This window comes from Pteropus vampyrus, unplaced genomic scaffold (assembly GCF_000151845.1).
Source record: "Pteropus vampyrus isolate Shadow unplaced genomic scaffold, Pvam_2.0 Scaffold76, whole genome shotgun sequence".
Classification (NCBI taxonomy): domain Eukaryota; kingdom Metazoa; phylum Chordata; class Mammalia; order Chiroptera; family Pteropodidae; genus Pteropus; species Pteropus vampyrus.
In genome coordinates this window covers 4,284,909-4,298,648 of record NW_011888857.1, presented here as the reverse complement: position 1 = coordinate 4,298,648, position 13,740 = coordinate 4,284,909, and the positions used below count along the sequence as shown (strand labels likewise).

The following is a 13,740-nucleotide window of genomic DNA, read 5'->3' as shown; positions in this document are numbered from 1 at the left end:
TGCAATGGAGAGTCTTAAGGATGGAGCAGCACAATTGGTTCTGGTTGAATTTTTTTTGCGTCAGGCACATGGACCATAAGGAACCCACTCAAATCTTTAATGGGTGAAATACCCCTGGCCAAAGACAAATTCTCATCACATTTCCACTGGAGCAAGGGCTGCTGCAGAAACATCTCTCCTCAGTGCTGAATCTTCTCCTGCCACTGCCAACTCTTGGAAAGCCCTTGAGTTGAGAAAGATGCAGCCATGCAGTAATTGGCAGCCTAAAATGAGGGAAAAAACTAAGTTCTAATGGGCTGATGGGTCCAGGTGGTCAATTGGAAGCACGAGCTCAATTACACAGGTGTACAGGTGTCTAAGGTAGCATTTCAACCACAGAAAACAAAGAACTCAGCATTTCCCTCTCACCACGAAGGCCAGGAATCTCATCTTTTCTGAACCCAAACCACTTCTACTAAAACTTTATTGCACACTTCTAATTTTGGGAGAAGCCACATTTAATTTTGCTTCAGTATCCATTTTTGATAATGATGCCACCAGAATATGTATTCTCTTACACATTGGTTTTCCAGGGCTACCACATATAGGCGGTTTAAAAAGAAATTTGTTTCACGGTTCTGGAGGATATAAGTTTGAACTGTTGTGTCCTCAGAGTTGGTTCCTTTTGAGGACTGTGAAGGAGAATGTATTCATGTGTCTCTCCTTGCTTCTGGTAGTTTACTGGCATTCCTTGGCTTGCAGAAGGATCACCCCAATCTCTGACTTCATTTTTCCATGGTTTTCTCCCTGTGTCTGTGTCCAAATTTCTTTTTCTTTTATAAGGCCACTAGCCACATTGGATTGGGGCCCACCCTAATTATCTTACTTGATTATTTCTATAAAGACATTCTGAAGAGTTAGGACTCCCATCATACATTTTTTTGGGGTGGAGGGGCAATTCAACTCAGAACACCTTAAAACACAAAAGTCAAATATCAGTATTTAAACTCTGGGCTCAAAGTATGTCAAATAAGAGATATCAGAAATTAGAAATTTCTCTTGGCTATTTCGTGCTTTCAGATTGCATTTCTTTGCCAAATAAAAAACAAAATTAGAAGTTTGAGGTTTCTGTTACTTGATAAATTATTTTTAATCACCACCATATAAGGGGAACTTATCTGCAACCAATGGTTACATTTTCTTATCTTTGTCCAATTGGTTAGAACAATTCTGGAGACTGTAACAAACTAAAATTGTTCCATACTTCCTTTCCTAAAAAAACTTTTTTAAAGGACCAACTCTTGATTGTGTCCAAAATATACTTCTGTAGGTGATAATTAAGGGAGCTCTTATACATATCTTGTTGATATAAAGCTGTTTTAGAAAAAGTTTAAAATCAATGGAATAAAATTGACAAGTGGATTCTGTATGAATCTACTTTTTGTTCTGTATATAACATTTTGAAAGATTTCATCAGGTGGAGGTTTTCTGCCAGCATAGAAATATATGTACAAACTTCGGTCACCACTCCATTATTTTAATGCCAGAATAATCAATGTAGTGAATATAACAAAACCAGAATTGGAAGATTTAGATAACAGGTATTCTGGTTTACTGAAATTCTGAAGAAACAGGAATAACAATAAATGCTTTCTGTTGTATCCCTGGTTGCTTGGTACATTTTCATACATTTAAAAAATTCATGATGGTGAATTACACCTTGTATTGTCTCATCCCTATTCTAACAATCCAGTGTCTCTAGAGCTAGATATATCTTCCCTACAATTTTTTCTGATTATGTAAATTCTTTACTGAGACTTATAGTGCTATGATTTTTATTGTGCATGTGACTTCAACCCTTTGCCCTCCAAACTCCACTAATTTTAGAATTCCAGGTGTTTCTTTGATCAGATTGGACAGAAATCTGAACATTCCTATGAATCTTATTTCTTTTAAAGTTATAAGCACAAATTAAACATCATGTTTTCTAGTCATCAAAAATAAGAACTTGCTAATTTTAATTACTGGCCACAACATCTTCCTTCAGTTAATAAGGTCCCAATGCTATTTTACATGAAAATAATAGCAAACACAAATAGTACTTACTATGCCAGGCACCATTCCAAGGGCTTCACAAATAATGATATTACACTTACAGGCATTCTTATTACACATGACAGATGAGGGAACTAAAGCTCAGGGAAGTTAAGTAACTTGTGTAAGGTTATACAGTGATGGTGAACTTAGGATTTAAACCAGGGTAGTCCAGCTCCAGATTCTGTGCTCTCAATCACATGCCATACTGTCTCTCTTAAAATAACACGAGACCATTTTCCTTAGTTATATTTTATGAAAGACAAAATAAAATATAGGAATTTGAAGTTTCATTCCACTAACCAGCATAGATTTTGCTTTTACCTCATTTAAAAGTTATTTTATACATAGCTTTCAAAAAAACACACCTGTCGTGCAGTTATTTCATTTTTTTCAAATCCAATGAACAAGAACACAATACAAATTTATTTTAAATAAGTCTTAGAATCAGAATTCAATTGATAAATGAAATAATCTATTAAAGTGTTAAACTCATTTTGGGTATTTCTTTACTTCAAAAAAGAATTAAAGTAGAATCATACTGTTTGCTAATATTTTTAAAAACTATATCCAGATACAAATGTTTAGAAGTTCTTGAAAATTAATGAACAAGCGATTTGTTTTTTTTCCACTATTTAACCAATTACAGAACCGCAATGACCTTTAAAAAAACACTATTAATTAAATTTTGGACAATAAAAGTATAAAACCAGATTGTTAGCAGGAGACAAGATATAAATTAGAAAATTCATAAACATACATTTATTCAGTAAATACGATTATTAGAATCCTTGATATTTCAATGATCATTCCACGTTATAAAATAATCACAACATGTATTTAAGTCTATAAGTCATGCTGACATTCTTTTCCGATAAGCCATAGCCATTTCTTCTATTAAATGCTATAATATCTATTTAAATTGTAAACAAAGTACTTGAGTCAAACTGCTTAAGTACTTGAAAATAACTCAAAAATTCAAAAGATAATGATTTTAAAAAAACCACACATCTGAATTATCGAACCCCAAAGAACTAGGCCACTATAATCTAGTATTATGCTAATACAGTGGCCATGTTAAGATAGCATGTAATTATCAATGACATTATTTCTCATCTACAATTTTAAAACATGCTTTCTCAAATAATGAACATTTATCTTTGTAAGTTTTACTAAGGCAAAGGGGGCAGAAAGATAAAACATCAAGTTTATGTTTAAACTACTGGCAAATTTTATTTCTTTCTTTTAAAAAAGTAGACTAATTACTTCTTAAATAAGGAACGTCAAGTACCTTTTATTCCTAAAGAAATTAAGAAATATAACCAATCATTATATTTGCTGCTACTTAACAGCAGCTGTAAATTGAATTATTCTATTCTGATACTTCCAAACACAGTCCAGTGTAATTTTATAAAGGGGAAAATTAGTGGTTCTCAACCCTACATGTCATGTCCTTCAGAACCACCCAGAAAGCTTAAAAAAAAAAAAAAGTGTCTGGACCCACCCTCAGGGATTCTGATTTAGCTGGTGTGGATGGAACTCAGGTATTAACACTTTTTAAAGTTCTGCAGGGTGTTCTAATATGCAGCTAAGGTTCAGAATCACTGAGTTAATCCGTTTTGAAATACCAAGAAAATAAATGGAAACTGGGGAGTGGGGAATTATTATAAATTATAAATCAGCACCTATTATATATACTTACTATGTTCCTAGTTATGTTCATGAATCATACATTTACTTACATGACAAAAAAATGCCTTCATTTCCTCACTAACCACTACTGTACATCTTGGCCACTGAATGATTAAACGTTTCTATGGTCAGGATTTAAAACTCTGGGATACACTGTGAAAACTGCATTAATGAAAACAAACTACTGCTACTCATGCTCAACAGCAGCAAGCAAAACTACTGTATTTGGCTCCTCTAAGCTACCTTTATTTTAAGAATTATAATTAAGTGCCAACCCACACAAAGAACAGATTGTGGATTACTGGAGGAAAAAAAAAATAGCTTACTCAACTTACTAAGTTTCAACACCAAAAAAGATTTAACTTGGCTTCAAGTTCTGAAACAGCTGAGATACTGAACTAGGAAGCTATAATTTATAATGAAATGTTGACACGCCCTTAAAAGCTACTGCAGCTGTAGCCATACTTAAATAAGATTTCTTCAGGGTTTACTTACCCTGTAATGCAAGAATATGAGCATAACATTATTACTGTTTTTATATGCACCAATACCTCTCTTTAATATATAAAGCTCTACAACAAATACCTCTAATAATTTTACAATTAAATTAAAATAAATCCATAATTCTATGCTACTTTGGTCTCAACATTTTAAAAACAATTAATTTTGAAAATATACAATTTAACAACATGATCCTATCAATAACAAGCATATTTTGTAGTGGACAAAAGACACATTCAACCATGCAATCCAGTGTTCAAAACCTAAATGATAAATAACAATGCTGATTTTATTCTGAAAATCACCGAACACTGGAATAATCTTTTAAGACTCACAGTGCTCACAACATGCAGAAAAAGTTATACATTTCTAGTCTTCCTGAAGGAATGTTACAAAATGCCCACTTTTTACACAGGGTCTAAATTCCTTATTATTTCAAACCATTATCTTCTTTTTAGCATCTGTCACTTAAAAAAAAACCATACAAATGTTCCTGTAAGTTGTGACTGAAAATGAACTTCAACTCTAATTTCAGCCTTTAAAAAGATCTGTCTTGCACTAATAGCTGCCTTTTAGTAAAACAGTGACATCCAGTGGACAACCGAAAGTATCCCTCAGAATTCCCATCACTATGTTTGAATCATAAAGATCACATCTCTAAATCCAACCATTTTAAGTTCCTACTCATTCTGACAGAGTCTACAGATTCTTATGAATACATTACCTCATAATTCCTACATATCTTAAATAGATCCTTGCATAATCTTCCTATTTAAAATCAATTCCTTAAACCATGCTGGTGTATGTAACTCTTGAGGCTAATGAGGTTAAAGTATTACTTTTTCTTCTTTGCTTCTGCTATTTCTCACCACAAACTAACTGGCTCATCTCTAGGAATAGAAGGACCAAAATATGAAAAACATATTTAAATAAAAATGAATAGCATTAAAAAATTTGCAAAAGATGAAAACCTGAACCTGTTTTGTATTTGTAATTTGATATACCATTGAATATAGATGTAATCAGTAAAGCTAAAAGTCAAATTACATCCTTTTGCCTTGTGCTCAATTATGAAAGAATACATATTTTAGCAATGATTGTTCAAGTGTTTAAAAACTTACTTTTATAAATCAGTAGAAATGAGTCATCACTATCCATTTATGTTTAAAAGTAAAAAACTTCCACTGTGCTATGATTTATCAATGATTATACGTATTATGTGTGTGTTCAAAGTACAAAATGCAGCAGTGATGTTAACACTGACAGTGTAATGAACTGCTATAGCTGAAACTGTTTAATTTCTTGGAAAACTGTAAAGAAATTTTACAGGTTAAAAAAAATAGAGTAAGCAAAAAAAGAAACGGAGAACAGTTATTTTTAAATAAGCAGCCAAAGGAAGAAAACTTTTTTCCTAAAAAAAGATTAAGAATGTAAAAGTACATCTGAATATTAAAAAAGCATTTTTAAAAATCTGTAACAACTTTATGACAAAATCTGCATTTGAAAAAGGCCTGTAAAAAGAGCGGGACAAAATTGCCCTCATCACCTTTTACTTTTTCTTGTCAGAAAAAAGTGTATGCATCTCTGGAACCATAAATGATGTTAAAATAGGCATTTATAAAACGGCAAGGAGCATTTCACGGGGAGTTTGTTTTTTACAATCACTGGCACTGCAGCCATTAGTAGGTCACAAGTAAAACTTCTCTAAGTATAAGCAAAATGGAATATAAAGTTTTGAACTGCATTAGGTCTGTTGCCTGCGTTTGGCTGATCTCATTTTTTCAAAACGTGACTCCATTTCTTCTAAGACCTTGGGTGTATATCGTACTACTAATTTAACTTTTCCTTGAGCCGCTTTCAGCAGTTCTACAGCTTTTTCATGATGTTCTCCTTCAACGCTCTAGAAAAAAAAAATACATAATTAGTATCTAGGTTTTGTAAGTCACTCAAAATGCAAAAATGCTTAAAATACGTGTAAGTAAAAAAAGTTTTAATGTAAGTAAAAAGTTTTAATATCATTTCAACACTATAAACCTATGAAATAACCCAGTTTTATTAATGCTAATCAGTGTGAAATCCTCTGCTAAGTCATAATCTTTTGTAGTGCAGGAACTGGTTTATAAGATCCAAACAATTAGCATATCAATCTATATGCCCCATTATTTAATAAACCAGAAGTAAATCAAGCAGCTGCCATTCTGTAAGACTAAAATGAGATAAGACTTCTAATTTAAATATTGCCTCAACTACTAAATAGCATACTAACTTCATAAAAATCATACTAAGTGGTAATTTACATTGGAAAAAAGCAAAACACACTTAAAGTGCTTTAAAATGTTATCACCGTACTAAATAGTACTGCCTAGAATTCTCCCATGGGATTTCTAAACTACAAAGTTTTGTTCTTCCCCCTACATCTTCTATTTCTCTAACTCATATACACCCCCAAGTGGTCTTAACACATCACTACAAATAGAAATAAAACATCCTTACCACTCCATTAACAGAAAGAAGTTGATCTCCTCGCTTGAGGCCCCCATGTCTATCTGCAATTCCACCTGGAATTATTCGAGATATATAGATTGGAGAATTTTGCTCTTTGCCTCCCATAATATTGAATCCAAGGCCCTCTTCTGTTTTTGGTAGCTCAACAACTCGAGGATGAGAATGGCCTTCACTGGCAGCAAATGCAGCAACAGTAGCCTGAAAAAAATTTTTACTATTTAAAAAATATGACCTTTGTTAACTTCAGTTCTTTAGTCTCTTTTTAGAAACTACCTTCGAGGTTCCTACTTTTGATGTTTGAATACCCACAAATTAGTAGTTCGAGGAGAAGGTAAGCTAAGAGGACATTTTAGAGAAGACTGGGAAGCATACCATGGGACTATGTAGGACATGTAAAGATTGTTCAGGTCAGTCCATCCAGGGCTCAGAACTTCTGTGAAACAGGCTTGTTGGGCAGACGAACATTAACATTAAAAAGGAGAACCCCTACCCTGACATGCCAGCAGTCTTGAGCTCTGGGGCTGGATAGCCCGGCTCCTTCAAAGGCCTTTGTGTAGAACACAACCTATCTACATAACCTATAAGGAGGCAAGTGTCATTATATATGCAGGCATTTTGGCTGCTGTACTATGTTTCTTATGCTAAATAACTCATTAACAAATAACTAGGAATCAAGAAAAAGAGGAGTACATGTAGTCAACATGAATCTTTTTGTTCATTTTCTAGTTACTACTAAAACTGCACAGATGAAAGAGAGCCACAACTTTAAAATTTTCAAATTTAGGTTTATCTAGATTAATTCTAACACAAAGTTAAGATATTTGGTTTTATTTTTCTTTTAAAGGTAATTAAGTAACCTGGTACCATTTTTCGTGATAGATCAGGATGCATGAACAAAAATGGGAGGGGGGAGAGGAAGAAAATCAAGATTTGTTGACTACTACTATGTTCTAAACTCTGAGAGAGGCCCCATTTTGCAGATATTGGAACTAAGGCTCATATATTCATTAAGCTATAAAGGTCATATAACTCAGGAATTAAAGCCAAATTTCTACGTTTTTTTCTATTCTGCCAAACTACACCCATGTTTGAGTGTTTGTATTCAAACAGAAAATCCAGTATTTCCTTTTGCGAACCAGTTAACTATCAATGAAAAATTACTTGCTAATGACAAATGTTAGTATAAGTCATCCAGTGCTAACATAAATTTATTCTAACCATATATGATGGCTACTGAGATCAATGTTGGAATTATTAGAGGAAAACACGTACATAAAGCACATAAACCCTGCCAGCCACAGCTCTGCAGGGATAACCTACTACTGACATTACCCCATAATTGCAGAGTGAAGGTAAAGAAGAAAGCAAAGAACAACCTGGGGGAGTACCCCAGTTCTACCATTTACTGTTTGGTTGGTCTGAGGCAGATAACCTAGTCTGATACTTCCTCATCAATAAAATAAGGATAGTAATTCATATCTCAGAATTTTGAAGAAAATTTACATAATATATGTATATTGCATATAACTATTAGGTGTATAAGTACCTGTATGCAAATGTATTTTTAATATATTATCTAACTGCATAATTATCTTTTGTAAAGACAATTAAGAAAAGGGTTGTTTCTTAGTACTTGAGACATTTAGTGTAGGTTGAAGGACACTGTTAGTTTTCAAAATAAGCTTATTATGAATTTAATAATTGCATATTTTAAACCTCTAATTTATAAAGAATCTGTTTTAGTAAATGACAAAATTTACCTTTGCAGTTGCATTCGCTCTCACTTCAGGACTGCTGCTGATGTCCACAGTCTCATAGACATGTTCATATACCTATAAAATCAAAGTTATTATGATTTTAAATCTTAGAATATGCTAGGTTTGAGTTCTGTGAAGTTAATGAATGTGTTAAAATTTTAGGCAAAGTTATGCATCTTTGTAAAATGTTTTTCTGTTAGAAATTCCAAAAATGAGGACAGATTCTAATGTTTTTCAAAGTTTGTTTTCTTAAGAAATTCTGAAACCAAATTTCAAAGTATTATCTAATTAACTCAAGTTTTTAGTAAATTTTAATCTCATTTACTCACCTCTCTTACAGCATTGCAGAATTCACTTTGAAGGACTCTTTGTAAAGCCTGAAGCTTCTGTGGTGGTACTTCTCCACTCCTTTGTAATTTTTCCAACAATTCAATTGCTCTACAAATATCTAGAGTTAAACAAACACACACTGATAATTTTCTCCAAAGAGTCTCTAAATACCTATTTTACAGTGTACTAATTAGGATTCATCAAGAAGAACATATGTAGAACACAGAGAAAAAAAGCATAAGAGTATGAGTGTGTGTGTAAGCATGTGAGGATGGGAATGTAAAATATCAGAAGGCTCAATTTTATAGTAGATTAAGAATACTGATCTTGCACATGTACAAAATCTGGGAAAAAGCATCACTGAGAGACAGGAAAAGTGAATACTAAATGTCACAGGAAAGGACTGGGGCTCAAATGTGATAGATGAACATTCTACTGCTTCAGAAAAGCTGACAGTATTATCCGTAATTTTTCAGTCAAAACTTACCTATCATTGTTAGTAATTAAAGCACTGAACAACAGAATATACTGTGTGCTAGTGAAATCACTGCTCATTTTCCAAAGGAAAACACAATATATATGGTAGATACCAACTGCTTAATTACAGATACAGTTAGTCGCAGGGACACAAATTAACTGGTCTGTTTTCAACTTAAGAAGTGTTTTAATTAAGACAATCAAATACATATGGTTACAAAAGAGAAAAATAAAAAGTGAATTTTGTCAATCTGGTTTCAATACTAGCTAGGTGATCCTGGACAAATTACTTAACCTCCCTGTGTCTCAGTTTCTTCATATAAAAGGGGAATAACACGGTTCTGTGGTAAGGTGTTGTGAGTCCGGGATGCGTGTGATATGTGGGTACACTTGCTTTGTGCACGGATAAACACGGGCTGTGCGGGTATTCCGTCCGAACTGGGCGTGTGATGTTTGTGTCTCGAGCTAATACGTCTCTGAACGCTGCGTCTGCTGTGCTCACCCGAGTGTGCGGCATGTGTCTGCGAACGCGGACAGGTGGTATTCAACAGTGCTCTGCCCTGGGACAGTTTACGCGAACAGAGAAGTCGTCTGGGTGTTGGTCAAGAGGATCGCAAGCGCCCACCCTGGGGCCGGGCGCAAGGACGTCGACGGTCACCGACGCCAGCTGGAGGGACAGCCTGGCTCCGGGTCTCGGAGCTTGGGCCGCTCCTCCTCCCCTGTTGCGACACAGCACTCCTCCACCCCCTCCGCCCTCCTTGGTCCGGGCCTCCGCCGCACTCACCCCTCTCCAGCCGCACAGGTTCCCCCAGCGCCGCCATCTTCTCCCTTTGCCTACAGACCCACAGGAAATGACGACAGAGGGGCTGCGGTGAGGGGCGGGGCCTAGAGGAAGCCGGGAGGGCGAGGTCTGGCCAGTATCGCGAGAGGTGCAGCGAGGTCTGGGTCTCACCCAGGCCTTCAGGGGAGGACGTGCATGAGCGCAGGTGCTGGAGGTGGGCTGTGCGCTGCACCATCAGCGGTTGTAAGTGTCGAATATCCTAGCCTCCTAAAATTGAAAAGATCCCGTTTCTCGGCTTTTGGTCCCTGCCTCGGGATTCAAGCCTCATCTCACCTGCTTGGAACCTTCGTCTCACGTGGAGGAGTCCGGATCCTTGTCCAAGTTTCACCATTTGTGGCTCTATCTTCACATAGCCGCTTTCGTCCTCAGTTTCTCCATCTGTGCGACAAAGAGCCCTATCTCCAAGGTCCTTTCTATTCTTAAACCCTGGGATTCCGTGACACCTAAGTGTGTAAATGGTATATTACAAATTTTCCTTTTGTGGCAGCTGCTTTAGTTTAAAAAATTCAAGGCGCAAATCTTCCCTACAAATTTATTTGAGAGTGAAGATGAAAAGTAACAAATCATGAAATACACTTGGGTGACAGAGAAAGTAAGGCACTTTAGCGCACCACAAAGTAATTTTTTGAAGTCGATCTAGAATCATATAAATAAAATATGAAGCGAATAATATTATTAATGCGTTACTGATTTTTAGGGACATTTGAAAATTTCATAAATCTATAAAATGTTAGTCCTTAATTTAAATGAATTATTAATTTGCCCAGTATTTAAATTCTAGTAAGATTTATTCAAGTCTTAGGCTATGCCGATAAGTTATGTGCTCTCCCATATAAGTTTTCAACACTTCATTACACAGCTGTTTCAGCAACCTGGGTGCCCCGGGCCCACCCTTTCCATTCAACAGTAATATTTTCTTCTAATCCACTGTGAACATCACCACTATACTCTTTCCTCACCCCCTTGAACCCTGATTTCATCATCAAAGGTTTCTGTTCAGAAACTTTCATTGATTTCTCCATTCCTATTTTTAAAATCTTTTATACTCTGACCCTAATCCACTTAACTTCATTTCTATTATCCCTCAAGTGCTACCACTGCTCCAGTAGAGGTAGTACAGTAGCCCCCCTTTATGTGCGGCTTCACTTTCCATGGTTTCAGTTATCTGTGTTCAACCGCAGTCCAAAATTATTTAATGGAAAATTCCAGAAATAAATAATTAAGTTTTAAATTGTACCCCGTTCTGAGTAGCATCATGAAATCTCACATTGTCCCGCTCCTTCCCGCCCAGGATGTGAATCATCCCTTCGTCTAGTGTATCCATGTTCTATACACTTCCACTGATTAGTCACATAGTAGTTGCCTCAGTTATCAGATCCATTATCCCATTATCACAGTGTTTGTGCTCAACTCACCTTTATTTTACTTAATAAAGGCTCCAAAGCACGAGAGTAGTGATGTTGGCAAAGTGGATATGCCAAAGAGAAGCCATAAAATGCTTCCTTTAAGTGGAAAGGTGAAAGTTCTTGATTTAATAAGGAAAGAAAAAAGTTGTATGCTGAGGTTGCTAAGATGTGATAAGAACAAATCTTTTATCTCTGAAATTGTGAAGAAGGAAAAAAATTTGTGCTAGTTTTGCTGTTGCACCTCAACTTGCAAAGGTTACGGCCACAGTGTGTGATAAGTGCCTTGGTTAAGATGTTAAAGGCATTAAATTTGTGGATGGAAACCACGAACAGAAAACATGTTCTGATTGATGGCAGCGTGTTGCACCAGAAAGCATTGAGCTTATATGTACTTCAGCAAGGAATCCCCTGAAGCAAGTGATACCAAGCCATTTATTCCAAGTAAGGATGGCTCCACAGATTCAGAAATAGGTTTGGCATTTTATCATCTCACATCATCATGAGAAGAAGGGTGAGTACAGTTATAATAAGATATTTGAGAAAGAGAAGACGAGAGATGCAGAGACCACATTCACATACCTTGTATTATTATATAGAGTTATAATTGTTCTATTTTATTATTAGTTATTGTTATTAATCTTTTACTGTGCCTAAGTTATAAATTAAACTTTATCATAGGTATGTACGTATAGGAAAAAACAGTATATATAGGGTGTCATATTATCTGTGGTTTGTCATACTATCTGGGGGTCTTGGAATGGATCCCTCATGGATAAGGGCAGACTATTATATAGTCAAAGCCACGTTTATTCTTGCTTCCAAGTCTTCATTTATGTTCTTATGTGGAATGCCCTTCTTCATCTCCTCCAATTCTTTAAACTGTATACACTCTCAAACTGAACTCATCCTTCAGGTCCCTGCTGAAGACATGCCACTTCCACTAAGCTTCCTTTTCTGAATACTGTTTCCCTTCTTTGGTCCCTGATGGCCCTCATAACAGCAATAGTGCACATGTGCTTATCTATTATCCAAATCTCTTATCACAAATGTGTTCAAGGAATGTTTACTGAGTGTCTGATATTTACTAGGTGCCTTGCTAGGCACTGAGAATACCATGTAGAGTTAGACAAATGCAGACATTGCCCTCATTTCATGAAATGTTTTCTCTTCCCCATCCTCCAGCTCTTCTCCTTTGTTCACTCCACTTACATGTATATTCTGCTGCCTGACACTGTCTCACAGCTCACTGATGCTCTGTTCGTTTTGTTTTTTTTTTTTTTCAAGTTTTTCTCTGATTCCTTTTCTTAATACCTAATATACTCTTTATCCCATCTAGTTCATTTTTTATCTCAGGTATTGTAGTTTTTCTCTCTAGAAGTTTGATTTATGGTGCATGTGTTTCTACATCTTTATGTCCTTACTTAACATGCTTAATCTTTCCACTAGCTTCTTGAATACATAGAACACAATTATAAAGACAGTTTTAACAACCTCGTCTACTAATTCTATCATTTGTGCTATTTCTAACACTGTTTCTATTGATCATTTTTTCTCTTCATTATGGCTCATAATTTCCTGCTTCTTGTATGACTGATAATTTATATATAAATAGGATGCCAGGCTTTATGAAAGTTACTTTTTTGGGTGCTAGATATTTTTGTAGTCCTATAAATACTTTTGAGATTGTTCTGACATACAGTTGGATACTTGGAAATAATTTTGTTCTTTTAAGCATTGTTTTTAAGCTTTGGTAGGTGGACCTAGTTCAGCCTTTTGTGTAGGACTAATTGTGTCCCACTTCTGAGGCAATGCCCTTCTAAATTCCTTACCCAAGGCCCCATTAATTGTGTGTTTCTACCCTGCCTGGCAAGAACAGGAATTATTCTTATTAATTGGGATTGTAGATTGTTTACTTTGCTCTTTTCCTTCAAATGATTCTTTCCTTGTCCTTGGTAATTTTTTAACATACATAATCATGATGAAATTTCAGAATTCCAGGGATAAATAAAAGATCCTAAAAATTTTCAGAGAGAATAAAAAAAAATAAAAAGCCACATTCTAAGGATTGGGAATGAGAACAGTTATATATCATTAATTATTCGAAGCATAGTTAAAGAAGAAAAAGAATGTTTTAGGACTTTTTTTTTTATCGAAATAT

At 35.3% G+C, this 13,740-nt stretch overlaps 1 protein-coding gene across 1 annotated transcript; it reads right to left on the bottom strand.

Annotated features, from left to right (window-relative positions):
• Nucleotides 1-2,309: 2,309 nt before the first annotated feature.
• Nucleotides 2,310-10,219, bottom strand: LIN7C (lin-7 homolog C, crumbs cell polarity complex component). The gene is made up of 5 exons (XM_011362570.2): nt 10,120-10,219; nt 8,858-8,976; nt 8,532-8,603; nt 6,760-6,969; nt 2,310-6,166 (listed from the first exon to the last, which is right to left on the bottom strand). Exons 1-5 carry the CDS (start codon nt 10,154-10,156, stop codon nt 6,011-6,013), a joined length of 594 nt encoding a protein of 197 aa, XP_011360872.1. The 5' UTR covers nt 10,157-10,219; the 3' UTR covers nt 2,310-6,010.
• Between the last annotated feature and the right edge of the window lie 3,521 nt (nt 10,220-13,740).